The sequence below is a fragment of the Microchirus variegatus genome (assembly GCF_963457635.1).
Source record: "Microchirus variegatus genome assembly, chromosome: 10".
Lineage (NCBI taxonomy): Eukaryota > Metazoa > Chordata > Actinopteri > Pleuronectiformes > Soleidae > Microchirus > Microchirus variegatus.
Window position 1 is genome coordinate 25,320,453 of NC_139811.1, and position 13,715 is coordinate 25,334,167.

The 13,715-nt window shown below is 41.1% G+C and overlaps 1 protein-coding gene across 4 annotated transcripts in view; it reads right to left on the reverse strand.

Annotated features, from left to right (window-relative positions):
- Positions 1 to 1,272: 1,272 nt before the first annotated feature.
- Positions 1,273 to 13,715, reverse strand: part of pde4a (phosphodiesterase 4A, cAMP-specific) — a 29,026-nt gene continuing 16,583 nt past the window's right edge. For all 4 annotated transcript variants that reach the window (XM_083896755.1, XM_083896756.1, XM_083896757.1 and 1 more), the window contains 9 exons: positions 12,115 to 12,208; positions 11,824 to 11,987; positions 11,382 to 11,480; positions 11,126 to 11,290; positions 10,891 to 10,990; positions 10,495 to 10,649; positions 9,968 to 10,090; positions 7,381 to 7,563; positions 1,273 to 6,424 (listed from right to left, as the gene is read on the reverse strand). In XM_083896755.1, the coding sequence (XP_083752881.1) occupies positions 5,927 to 6,424; positions 7,381 to 7,563; positions 9,968 to 10,090; positions 10,495 to 10,649; positions 10,891 to 10,990; positions 11,126 to 11,290; positions 11,382 to 11,480; positions 11,824 to 11,987; positions 12,115 to 12,208 (1,581 nt within the window). In that variant the 3' untranslated portion in view covers positions 1,273 to 5,926. The remainder of the gene's footprint in view (positions 6,425 to 7,380; positions 7,564 to 9,967; positions 10,091 to 10,494; positions 10,650 to 10,890; positions 10,991 to 11,125; positions 11,291 to 11,381; positions 11,481 to 11,823; positions 11,988 to 12,114; positions 12,209 to 13,715) is intronic.

Genomic DNA, 13,715 nt, shown 5'->3' on the forward strand with positions numbered 1-13,715 from the left:
ATTCTTTTCTTTTTTTTAGTTTTACGGCGGTTGGCATCCATCTATAGATGCATTACCGCCCCCTTCTGCTCTGGAGTGTGGACCACAGATAGGCCACCCTCACACCATACACTTGCATACATATTTCCCCAATTTTATCCTATCTTATACCCTATGAAATAGCCCCGTACCCCTTAAGAAATGTATTACTACCCTGAATTGTGCTTTCTCCCTCATTTCCATTACTCCCTTTAAGTTAAATTCTTGATCCCCTCATTTCCTTAGATTATTTTTCATCACCTCCCTGTGTGCCTCATATGCCCTACATCTCAAAAGTACATGTTCCACAGATTCTTCCTCTTCCTGACACCTCTCACACAATCCTGTCTGATGCTTCCCTACTAATCTAAGTGATTAATTCAGTGCACAGTGCCCTAAACTTAACCTCTATGAGGCGCCGATTGTAAAGTTGCGCATGCTAAAATAAACAGCAACTTTTTGCCACATTTAGCAAAAAAAATTATAAAATACATGTGAATTTTGTTAGTTTTGACCAGAATTACGGCAATATCTGTGAATTTTGTGATATTTACTTCTCTTGTGAAAATATAATTTCAATGTTTAATCTGAATTAAATTAATTAATGTAAATTTTAAATGTTAAATATAAATATAAATATAAAGGTTAAATCTAAATGCTAAATCTAAATTCAAATCTAAATGTTAAATCTAAATGCTAAATATAAATATAAATATAAATATAAATATAAATATAAATATAAATATAAATATAAATATAAATATAAATGTTAAATCGAAATGTTTGGTTTGAAACTAAATATTTAGCTCATATGCAAATTCACACTGTCTGTAAGCAGATGTACCAAAATAAAAGCTCGAGGAGGTCAGGCTGTCAAATAACGAATTAAAACCAACCGAGGGGGAAATCAACTTGAACATACTATTGCGAAACATGTTTTTTTGCTAAATGTGGCAAAAAGTTGCTGTTTATTTTAGCATACGCAACTTTACAATCGGCGCCTCATAAACCTCATCACCACAACGTCCTCTCTCCTGTGTCTCATACCTGCCCTGTTTACCATGATGCTGTTTTGTATTTGAGACAAATGCCTCCCTCTCTATCCCACCTCTCTTGCCACATGTTATTGATTTTTCCCCACATCAACTATTTCGATAATCAATTCTATTGGATTCAGTGTTTTGTTTTTTTTTTTAATAATTCAAACAAGCTCTCTGAGTTTTCAGCTCCTTACACATCAAATATTTTGTGGTTTATTTGCTCCATATAACAAAGACATTATGAAAACGGAATAATTTTAGTTTGAGGACAAAATTAGACATTTGAGAACATGATTATCTCAATGTTTGGGAAACACCAATCAACATTTTCTGACATTTTGTGGACCAAGCAAGTGGAAACTCCATTAATCGACAGATTGAAAATCATCTTCATCATCATCATCATCAATGTCAGGACAAATAACCTAATCAACATATTTACCTGCAATCCTGCCTACTGCAGATTTAATGCCAACGATACATACAGTCGATGAAGACAAAAAACTGTAATAACAGCCCACGTGTCATTTATTTAATATAAAAATCTTACTTTATTTGTATTTTAACACACTTTACAGTACTGAACAGTGAAATAAAAGAAAAATATACTGATATACTATAGTATTATTTTTTATATATAGATGTTTGCTTATTAAATGCATTTATTCACAAAATGACACCTCAGCTCTGTCAAGAGGAAAAACTCTCATAAAAATAATATAATAAAAAATAACTTGGACACATTTTACACATTACAGCAAGATCATTTACAAATATTACAATCATTTCATGTTGTCTTTTCCCTTGAATTATCTTTCTTCTTTGTGAACAAATACATGAATTAAAGCCCAGATCATTTTTCTCGGAGGGAGTCAGTCTGCGATAAGCTGACAGCGACCCCGATGGGAACCGGCGAGTTAGGCCACCATGGGACAGACATTGAGGCTCTCAGGCTAGTAATTAAAGTTACTAAGAAGAAACAGAGGAGGTGATAGTCCAAGAAATGGCCAATTAGATAAGGACACTGTTATTTTTTTATTTTTTTTTAGATCAGGCTAAATTCGACTTGATCATTCAAATAAGTTAAATCTCACATGGACATTTAATAGAGAATGACTTGTTTGTTAGATTATGCCTCTGGAAAAGGGGGTTGACGTTGACTGTTGCACAATGCGAGTTTGTGATTTTGTGATCACCAATGAACAAAATCACCATCGCAGACTGTTCACGACCTGAAAACATGCCCATTTGCCTCAAAAAACTGACGAAATAAAGTGCTGGTACAAATAGATTCAGTTACAACAATTTAAAACAAGTGACAGAAATGTTAACACGAGTGAGCAACAAATATAATGACTGTGAAAAAAAAGTGAGGATGTGGCCTGCGGTGCTTCAATGGTTCAGTTAGCAACCTCAAGTGGTCATTCGTCAATCATTACGACTCTGATAAATTTATAATTTACAATCCAATATTACATTATATACAAACGATGTAATGCTTATAGCTATATCATCAACACATGATTCATTTTCTAGACCGTCCACCAGAATGATATAAAAATAAACTGTACACACACTGTTCAAAGAAAACACTTCCCATGGTTTTCTTTTTTTTTTTATCATTTAAAAAGAAATGGCAGCAATTAATCAATTGAATAATCTTTTTTTTTTCTTAATAAGAAATAATTGCTACAGTATCGTGTTTGTATGGCAATCAAATATTAAAATCCTTATAGCTTATGACAGAACGAGAAGCCACAAAAACATCAAAGTAAAAGACTGATGCATATGGGAATCTTTTATTTAGGAAAACTGCAAGAATAGTCCTGGATTCCCGATGTTGGAAGCCTGTGTGGTGGCCCCGCAGCTCTGCTCCATCCTGTGACAGAGCAGGTCAAACACACAGGCTCCTGTTGCACGAGCTGTGGCGTCTTCACAGAAGCTCAGTTACTGACCTGCAGGAACTTGCTCATAAAAAGAGCCACACTCGTGTTCTTTTACGTAATATTTGTATACCCTGTGAAAAAACAAACACCTAAACAAGACCTGTTGAAGCTGTGCTGATCGGAAACACCATCGTTCGACGAGACGCACTGATGCCAGTGAGCGAACGTACACGACACACGTGACGACGACTTAGCTCCCCCCCCCCACCTCTTACTCACTCCCTAACGGCCGACTCACACGTGTGCGCCAGAGGCGTCGACTCAGACGCTCCTCATTCAAGCTTGAAAAATCTTGAAAAAATATCCCAACACCGCACAAACACGACGCAGTCCAAACGTAGGTCTCAGGCAGCCTGTGTCTGTCGTACGAAATGATCACAAAATGGCTGACATCACCAGCTCTTTAGCAACATTACCAACTCTTGCTCCGCAGTCAGCTGTGACAGACCCTGCTCTGCCAACCACCAGTCGCTGCCTGTCGCTACCAGATCCATCCAAAAAACACAAGTTCGAAGTATGGCTACTTCCTGTTGAAATAGGCTACTTCCTGTCAAAACAATTGACTAAATGCCCAGAGAGTCTTCTGATAAATATAAGCCAGCTCCTTTACTTTGTCCGGTCAGTCGTCCCTAATGGGAAACTTGGACTTTGTAAGGTAACGTTAATGATCAACTCAGGTTTCTGGGGGGGTCGTACCTATGTTCCCCGGGTCCTATGTTGTCCCGTTTTTCCCAAAAAAGGTCCTATGTTCCCCACTTTGTGGAAGCCTGGGTGTGGAGTTCCAGGGTAAATTGTTAGGGTTAGGGTTATTGTTAGGGTAAGGGTTAGGGTAAGGGGTAGGGTCCTATGTTCCCCAGGTCCTTTTGGGTGAACAGCGGGGAACATAGGACCCTTTTTTAGAGAAAGGGTCACATGCAAAGTGGGGAACATAGGACCCGGGGAACATAGATACGGTCCCGGTTTCCGGTACGGATCAGGTAGTGACACCGCATTTAGCAACAAGCATCAGGCCATGTGTGAGTCGGCTGTAACTCATGACGACACTATCATCCTCACAAAACACACACACACACACACACTCCATCATGTCAGCAAATCAATACCTGATCATATTCATTCTCTCCGCTCAGGAAGTCTTAACCTCACTTCCTCATTTTGCTCTGCATGCCTGCAGGTAGCTTAAATATCGTCATCCAGATTTTGGAACAAACAAAATAACAACACATTCTTTATGTTGATCCAAACACAGTTAACAACATAACGACTAAACTGGCAGCAATGTTCCCCTTCAAACCCTCCAAATGCAATGCTGCATACATTGTGTATAGATACACTGATACTCACAGAAATAAGCATACAGACGTGATATAAATATACTAGGATATCTATTATAAATCTACATACTGGGCAGGTATGTATCCTGCAGCTCACATTAAGGCAAAAGCATCTAACATAACAATGATGATTATGGACTGCCACTTTTCCTTTTGGCTGTGTCACGCTTCTTTCCCTGACATTCTGCCTCCCTGATTTTCATATTCTCAAGTCTGTTATTCCTTCAAATCACTTCAGCCGCTGTAAGGTTTTTTTTGTTGTTTAAAAAAAAAAAAAAAAAAAAAAAAGCCTTCACTTTGGTGAGAGTTGCCGAGTATGAGGAGACGCAAACACACAGTGCAAGTGGGTGCGAGAGATGGCGAGCGAAAACCTTGACCTGCTAATGAAATAATTCTGTATCCCTTCAACGTATTTAGCAACGGTTAAATATAAAAAAGGCGGAACTTATGCTTCAAAGCATCTCATGGCTTATTCTCGAAAAAAAGTAAAAAAAGAAATCATTGCAATAAGAAAGAACCATTAGCTTAAAAAAATCCACAGGTGGTTGTGGAGGTGGTAGTGATTGCTCTGCATCTAGAGTTCTGAGTTATTATATTACCAGAAAGAGCAAACAAAGGAAGACTTACAGCTTAAAAACATATCACCACAGAAACTGTACGTGTGAGATACACACCACGATACCATGAACGATAAAGAGAGAGCTTCAACAAGAGACAATCCAAAAAAGATAACGATAACAAAATCAGACACTCCTGTCCCACAATGCATTGCTTCACGACAGCTCCATTCAGGAAGCTGGTGTTTCAGAAAGGCACAGAGCCATCTTGCACCAGTTGCACTCTCCTCGTAAAGGGAAAAGGGGTATGGGACCCGGCGGCCCCTTCATCGCAGCATCTTTCTCGTCCTTCAGTTTTCATCCTAACTCCTCAAAACTCAGGATTTTTTTATTTTTCTTTCCGACAGAAATGGAAAAAAAAAGTCACTCGGACGTAGCTTTTGTGAGGAGAAGAGTTTCTGTTGAGATCCTAAAGAACATGAACGACTAATACTGACTGAACACTAGTTAATACTTCATTAAGAGATGGCTTTTTCCAAAGAGACTCATTACTGATCTGTGTCCCTCATGTTAATGCACTCATACAAACACACACATTCAAAGAGGGATACATATAGACTGCACCTGTACCGTCCTGCATGACCGTTGTAGACCCACTCCAGCTCCTGTTCCCAATGTGTTTGTGATTCACTTCCTGTGTGTTTGTGTGTGTGCATTTCAGTCCCCGGGTGCTACGCTGTCCTCAGTTGACCACCGTTAATGCTCTCCTAAATTCCACTCGGTCTTAAGTTCATCGTGAAATCAGCCGATGGACTTGTCGCCACTCCAAATCTACAGTTGCTGTGTAATTTACTTCTCTTTAAGTGTTTTTTTTTAATTATTATTTTTTTTATATTTCATTTATTCCCTTTTTGAAAAATATATTTAAAGGTCTGTATTGTCATTTGCAGTCTTATTTGTTCTTGGTTTGGCCATTGAAAGGATGAACAAGATAATGTGTGCAAGTGAGGAGGGGGATACAGGAGCAGAACTCATGTATCTTCAGCTTGTGAAGAAGAATCCTCCTCTTCCTCTACAGGACTTGTGTCAGAAAGTCTCTCCTTTTCAGATCTCACCACCAGCTGAGCTTTCACCTCCTCCTCCTGCTCCTCTTCCATCGCCACCTCATCTTCCTCTTCTATTATGTCCTCATTTTCTTCCTCGACCATGATGTCTTCCTCTTCATCCTTTTTATCCTCCTCCTCCTGACTGCAGTCCTGTGCCACATGGTTTGGCGTGGCTGTGTTGCTGTCATCTCCCTGATTTGTTTGAGAACTGTCGTCTAGGGTGAGCTCAAACTGAAACTTGTCCAAACAGGCGTTGAGTTCCTTGTCCTGGCCCACAGGCGGCGGTGACGGGCTTTGTGGGATAGTGCTCTGGTACCAGTCCCTGTTGTCCTCCAGAGTATCTAGGATCTCCTGGGCGTCAGGGTGCACCAGGTCGCCCCATGTCTCCCACAGCGGGTGGACTATGTAGTCAATAAAGCCCACCTGGATGAAGAGGAGAAGAGCATGATTGACATCTTATGGACTGGCACAGTGGTGTTTTCACTTTGCTTCAAATGCACATTACAAATGTATGAGATTACTGCTGTGATCAGTGATCACAGATGACAGATCGCTCTCTGTGCTGTAGTTATCACTCCACCTAACAGCATCGGCTGTTATCCACTCCTGTTCAATGTCATATCCATGCATGTGTGTGTGTGTGTACTTGCATTTGTTACCTATTTCCTGGCATAAACCTTTTCTAATGAGGCAGAACCTCATTTCTGATAAAAGTTTAGGGATATGATTTTAATTAATGTCAGGTTAAAGGGATAGTTCGGAATTTTGAACATAAGACCTATTTTCCAACTCAGCCGGTGTGATGGAGACGTCTGGAGACGTTTTCATGAAATTTCCTTCAGTTCTTCTAGTTGCCGAGTTCGCTGATGCTATGGCTAGCGCAAGTCAATGGTACCTGCTAGCATGGCATTAGAAACACTCATAGCGACTCCACAGTGCACCCGAGGCAATCAATTGTAACGGCAGACTATCGACGTACATATCTGTGTTGATAGAATGTTTGAAATAAAACCAACCTCACATCGCATGCATTTTTGAGGGATTACTTTCTCAGCAGCAGCGGAATCAGTCCGCCGCTGCCGGAAGTATGATGCGCTGCTGCTGCTGAGACATAAATCCTTCAAATTGCAAGGTTAGTTTTATTTCAAACAGAACTACTGAACTGAATGAAATTTCTTGAAAACGTCTCCAGACGTCTCCATCACACCGGCTGAGTTGGAAAATAGGTCTTATGTCCAAAATTCCGAACTATCCCGTTAAGGTTATACATGAACTGGTAATGTTAATGTTAGGGATAATGCTTTGGCTAGGCTGTCCAAAAGAATTGAAATCAATGCTGCGCAAACCTGTGTCTGTGTGTTTCAGTGCAGATCATTTACCTGGCTCTTTTCCACAGATGCGGTGTGTTTATCACACATAGGACTGATCTCCATCCCTCGCTCTCTCTCCTTGTCTCCCTGCCTGAAGAACTCCTCCATGATTCTCTCTGTCCATTGTCGATACACAGCCAGGGGTTTTGTAGGATTGCTCAGGTCTGCACAGTGCACCATGTTCCTTAACACCTGCAAAGACACGCACTCTGTTGTATGTACACTGTCCCCAACTGTAACTCTAGCTCCTCCATCTCCTCCTACCTTCCCAAAAGTGTGTATTTCATTGATTTATTGTTTATCACTTCATTCTCCACATGAGGGCCATGGGGGCTACTGGGACCAATTTCAGCTTACACAGGGTGAAAGGCGATTAACCTCTGTGGGGTCAAACTGGAGAACATGGGGAAAACCCATGTACACAGAGAGACAGAGAGAACATGCAAACTCCATACAGCCACGGTTGTATAATTTACTCAAAAATGACTGTGTTGAAATCACTAGTGTCTCTCTCCTTATTTACCACAATAATATGCTGATCGTTCAACATGGCAATGAATTGTGCTAGGTGTGACAAGCCATTTAGTCATCCCCTAAACAGTTTAAGCAACTCATATGTCCCCTAATGAAAACAACTTCATTAGTTTCCTGAGCGGTACAGTCATATGATTATCACCGAACAACATGTTGGAAAATCACACTGCTCTCTCACAGATTTATCACCTCTCTGTTCAGAAACTGAACAGGGGAGAAACATCCACCTCTTTAGTATTCAATGCTTGCTGGATTTCCTTGCTTTGCGTGAACCGTTGAAGGCGGGGGCTCCTGCTAATGTGGATGGAAATTAATCGAGTTACCCAGAATGACTCATGGGTCAAATCAGGTGAAATACAATCACTGCATTTCTAGACAACATCTCCAAGTACACCAGATCACTAAATTATCCCTCCACCTCAATCCTCTATCTTCACTGTCTTGGAACTTGGAACGTGGAACAGTTAGTTAAAGCTCACATAGAGTGGTCCTATCGCACATATATGTTAGTTATGGAGGTCTATTTACATACATTAACTTGTTTTTATGGTAAAAAACCTCCTAGTTGCTGTAAACGAGCCGATAGAAATCTCTCCTCACTGAAGCTCTCCTCAGCCGCGGTGTTTCAGACATAAATCTCACCCCCAGAGGACAGAACTGTGTTGTGATTGGCCAGCCAGCGAGAGCTTTCCCAACTGTCTTGTGATTGGCCAATACCTGGAAGTGATGTAATCAGCACACCAGCTCTCAGAAGCACAGCCCCCCCCCCCTTTTTTCAGAGATCTCGCTGAGCCTGAGATTATAATACAACACAACATTCTCAGCAATGGCTGAACGGTTTGTTTCGACCCTTCAGTGCTTCATGAACAAAGCAATGGTGCAGATGCACACCAAAAAAACAGCGTTAATCGGAACTTCTGGTCTAGGTCCGCTTTAAATCAGATCCAGTATACTGTAAGTCTTTGAAATGTTTGACTATCTGTAATCTCAGAAGCCTGATCCATGTTTTCCAAGCTGTCCCTGGATGTCACCACTTCTGAAAAGAAGATCTAAAAGGCAGCATCCTGTTGTGGCATGTGTGTTTAGCATAGCCTCTCCATGTCATGACCTTTTGAGGAGCGGCACAGAATTTATGACAAGGTCATATAAACCACATATGGAACTCATCCCCAAGAGTTGCCATGCTTTGACACAGAAGCATAAATGAGCCTTTGCCTGAGATGCGGTTTCTGCCCAGACCCCTACAATCATCATTTGATGCTGTTTACAAGGGGCATTGCAACAGGACAGGGTTCTCAAGCTTTGAAGTGCACCCTTATTTTGTTAGTCCACAGCAATGACAATTTTGTGAAAATGCTTCTGAATCAGTTCTAGCTTGCTTTGGTTCCCTTGTTCCTGGGAGGACCAAAGTCTTTTGAGACACCCAAGCTGATTAGATATCCTCAACTGAAACCTCCTGCCAAACTTTCGCCGTAAACTTTATGCTTTTTTTTATTAGTCTGAATTGACGGAACATACCCTTTCAGTGCTTTCAATTGGAAATGAGACACGGGGAACTACATCAGCGTCACTGAGGCTCTGGCAGCTAACAGCAGTTAGCATTTGGAAAAGCAATAATTTGCGGCACATTGCCGTAATATATAAAATGCATCCTCTGAATGGATAAAACCTCTGAGGCTGGAAGTTTGTGTAGAACTCTGTGCTGCACTGTGCAGCCAAGAATAGAACACTTTGCGGACTTCTGCTATTCCGGATACTATTGCCCTCGCCTGCACTCTCGCATTTTTAGGGACAAGCAGAGCTCTGCGAGACATTAATTCCAGGAATGCGTCATTGTGAAGTCAAAATGAGCACAGAAGTCAACATCGCATGTTTTATCTCCTGTACATAGACTGAGACCACAAAAACATGAGTGAGTCATCTCTTTTCACACTTTGCCGACTCATAGGGCTTCCATAGTCCCAAATATAAATATTGTATGTATTAAAATGAGTATTAAAGTGATTAAAAAGTGAATTTTGCATAAAATATCTCCTTTAATAAATTGAAGATGCCATCTCACCTGTATCCGATCAGTGTAGTGGTCCAGCAGCAGTACTCCAGAACTAGTCACCTTTTTGGTTTCCACCATAGTCTTGAGATCTGCCAGCAAACTCATGTGTTTTGACATATCTGTTGCTAAAACCTGTGGGAATCAATATGAATGCATTAACAAAGTGAATAGAAATGTGGTAAATAAAAGAGAGCTAATGGCAGATTCATATTGTCCAGCTCTGTGAGTCTGTAGAGTTCTGCTATGGTCCCTGTGATATAAATCAATTACATGCCATTCCATGTCCACAATGGAGAACTTATATGAGCACCCCAACATCAAACTCGTTTGAACTGATCTGCAGTTCAGCATTGTTTGATTCCCTGAGTCACATTTTAGTATCGACTCGCTTAGAACCTTGCCAGAGCAGGTACCATTAAAAGCTGCAGGTACCAGTTACCATCACTAATAGAAAAGCAAAAAAAACAGGTAGAGTGGAGCCGAGCCGTGCTAGAACTGTATCATGGAAAAGCGCCATGTGTGTTGATGACACTCACCATATCAATGACAAGTTTTCTCAGGCTCTGTCGCTGCCTCTTGCTGAGGTTCTGGAAGATGTCACAGTTGTCCTCGTGAAGCAACTTGAAGCCCACAGCTAAGTGATGGTTCTCCAACACAGACTCATCATTATACATCAGGGCTAACTCTGAGTCTGATGGGAGGCACAGTTCAACACATACGGGTCAAAAACACTTACAGTAATCGAATCACTCCATCAGTTGCATCATCAGCATCACAACAGATTAAAAATGTGAAGATGAAAGATGAGGATGACAGCAGCGTCAAAGACAGTCATGAAGAAATGATTCAGTTCAACTGAAAGAGCTTGTATTGTCTCTACTTTTTCAAGTACTTTATGTTTGTGTGTTTTTTTTAATGTTCTTAGGACTCACTGGTGTTTATGAGGAATTGGTTGGACACTCCTGGATGGTCCACATCATGGATGGCAGCTGCAAATAACGCAGCTAGAATCTCTAGATCGGTGAACACAGCCTGGCAAAGATAGTTGAGAGAGAAGAGAACAAAGTTAAAAAATCTCAGATTATAGTCAAAGTGGTACTTTGCTAGGCCAGGTATTTTGTGATAGTTTGTTAGGTCAGGATATTGGCAAGAGGTAGATGTATTTACATCTAGAGCTGGTGTTGATAGCAGTACATGAGTAGACTGAGTGACATCTGCAGCGTGAAGGCTGTTATGGTAGGCCACATTGGCATGGTAATGGTCCTCCAGGGTCATTACATAGGTGACAAATGTGTCCATGGGTATCCGAAATGTCTTCAGTAGATCTCTTTCCTGCAGCAGGGGAGGTCCAGAGGGATCATGGTCACAAATACAAATCACAAGCTACTGTGTAAACTGCTGTCCAAGCCCCTGAAGAACTCACCTGGAAGATGGCAAACATAATACAGCTGAGGGGTCGGTTATTAGAGAACTCTGCCACACGAAAGATATTAAGGCCCCACATGTTCAAGTCGTTCAGCTCCTGAAGATACAACGGGCAAAAATATTTCACATCAATCCAAAACTCCCTCCGTTTCTGTTGAATTTGATTAGATTTTTTAAACTTAAATAGCATACAAAACATTAATTCCATGTTGTATATGGAAAGATGAATCTAATTCTGATGTAACAATATCAAACACATTTTGTGATGTTTTAGGTTGTGCAAAAATGTTGAGTTGCATTTTCCCCACGCATGGGAAACCACAATCATCCTTCCACTTCCGAAAGAGTCTGTTCTTTGGGAATCTTTTGTGTTCTTTCTATGTGACTTTTTACACATGTGCTTATAATAATTTGCATTAAGTGGGGTGCTTTCCATTTACCCTGGCTAATGCGTCCTCATGTTCAGTCTTCACGCCGAAACGAGGCATGGCGGAGTTGGGAAGGCTGGAACTGTGTGTGAGCTTCTTCACCCCACTGATGTGACACATGGGCTTCTCCCTCTCTCTCAAGGTTGGGGATGGGATCTCCACCTCGTTCTGCTTATCTGGAAGGACAAAATTCAGAGGTCAGCCGGGATGGAGAATTATGGAGGGTTGTGCTTGACCTAGGGTCAAAGCTATAGTGGACGAGCAATAAAGATGTAGCACAAGTGGATGACAGGTTTCATTTACCTAGAAAGGTCGTGGAGATGTATTCTGACACCTGGTTCCCTGAGCGACTCATCTCTGACAAATGGGACAGCTCCCTGTTCAACATTCTCTTGAACTGGGGAGAGGAAAGAACCAGCGAGTTAGAAACATGCTGATACGTTCAGAATTTTTCACATTGCACTTTGGATTTGTCCTAATACATAACAATAAAACATCCCTGTGACTCAAATGAGAAAATAAATTATCACTCTCAATCTGGCTTCATTCACTAAAAGGTGAGAAAATTGAGTATGAATCATGCCTCCTCTTTGTCTGAGATGAGAACATAATGTACAATACCCCCGATACAGTGTGCTTACATTTTGATTTTTATGTAGTGATAAAGTATGATTACATCCATTGTTCTTCATACACCTACAGTGGTAATCATGACCATCTTTTCTGTAGATCCTTCCGTACAGATGTGAGGAAGTGAATGCATTATCCCCACTGACATAAAAACAGTGTTCCTGAATGTTCTCTCCGATTTTGTGTTCTGTTTTTGATAAACACTGGTGCGTGCAGATATCCATAGCTGCCTGTCACGCTAGTCATGCAAAGGTAACGATGCAATTCGGACAAGACCCCTCTGTCTGTGTCCTACTGACTGATCTTTCATACATAACCATCTCCACGGCAACCAGAGCAGTTGTCATGGCAACTGCCTCCTCACAGTCAGTCCTTTAGCTTGATGTGAGAACAGTGGCTGCTTGGGTGACACTCTGAGGGAGTAGGCAGGTATCTCTGACCTTTGCCAAGGTCAGCCCTCCCCTCCACCACTCAACCACTGTCTTCCTGTTGCTTATATCTGCTCCTCCCACCCTCTCAAGGTAAACATCACTCTGCTTCTGCCCCCACCGTCCCAAAGTCCACCCATGTCATTGGGTCGACTTTGTCTTCCTGTCATCACAGGGACTTCACTCCTTTCCTCTCAGCCCTAGTGGCCACAGGTAGGGGATTTTGGAAAACAAAGGTTTTCCTTTCTTGTTTGTAAAATCATTATTATTATTAAATTATTAAAAATAGTTGTGTCTTTGTCCATATGAAAATGCAAAAACCCACAGTCAAGTGCTGTCAAAAGCATGACCAATCAACAGGTGGCGATGTAAACGGAACAGTAAACTTGTCCAATTAGAAAAACAGCCAGAGAAAACATCACTGCTTCTTCCAGTAGGTAGACAAAAATGGGAAGAAAAATTAGAAACTACACAGACATACACAGACTTTTCCATTTTGTTTTCTACGCTGGCGGTGGGGACTATTTATTATTTTATTATGGGAAGAGGATTGTGTGGCACGAGTGTGATGAGTCAGCAGTTGCAACACCATGGTCAATAAGAACCAATCAGGAAGTGAACGTAGATAACTGTATGTAGTCCAAAAACAGATCCAGCAGCAGTTTTGAACTTCTCAAATGTTGGGGTTCCAAAACACAGATGTAATGTGCATACAGAAATCCAGAGCAGGATTTCTGTTTAACCAACAGAGCCGTGTGAATCTAGCATCATTTATTGCTAATGTTTTTCCAGAACATCCTACCTAGACAGGCACTTGTGCCTCACAGCAATATCGTAGAAGCACTC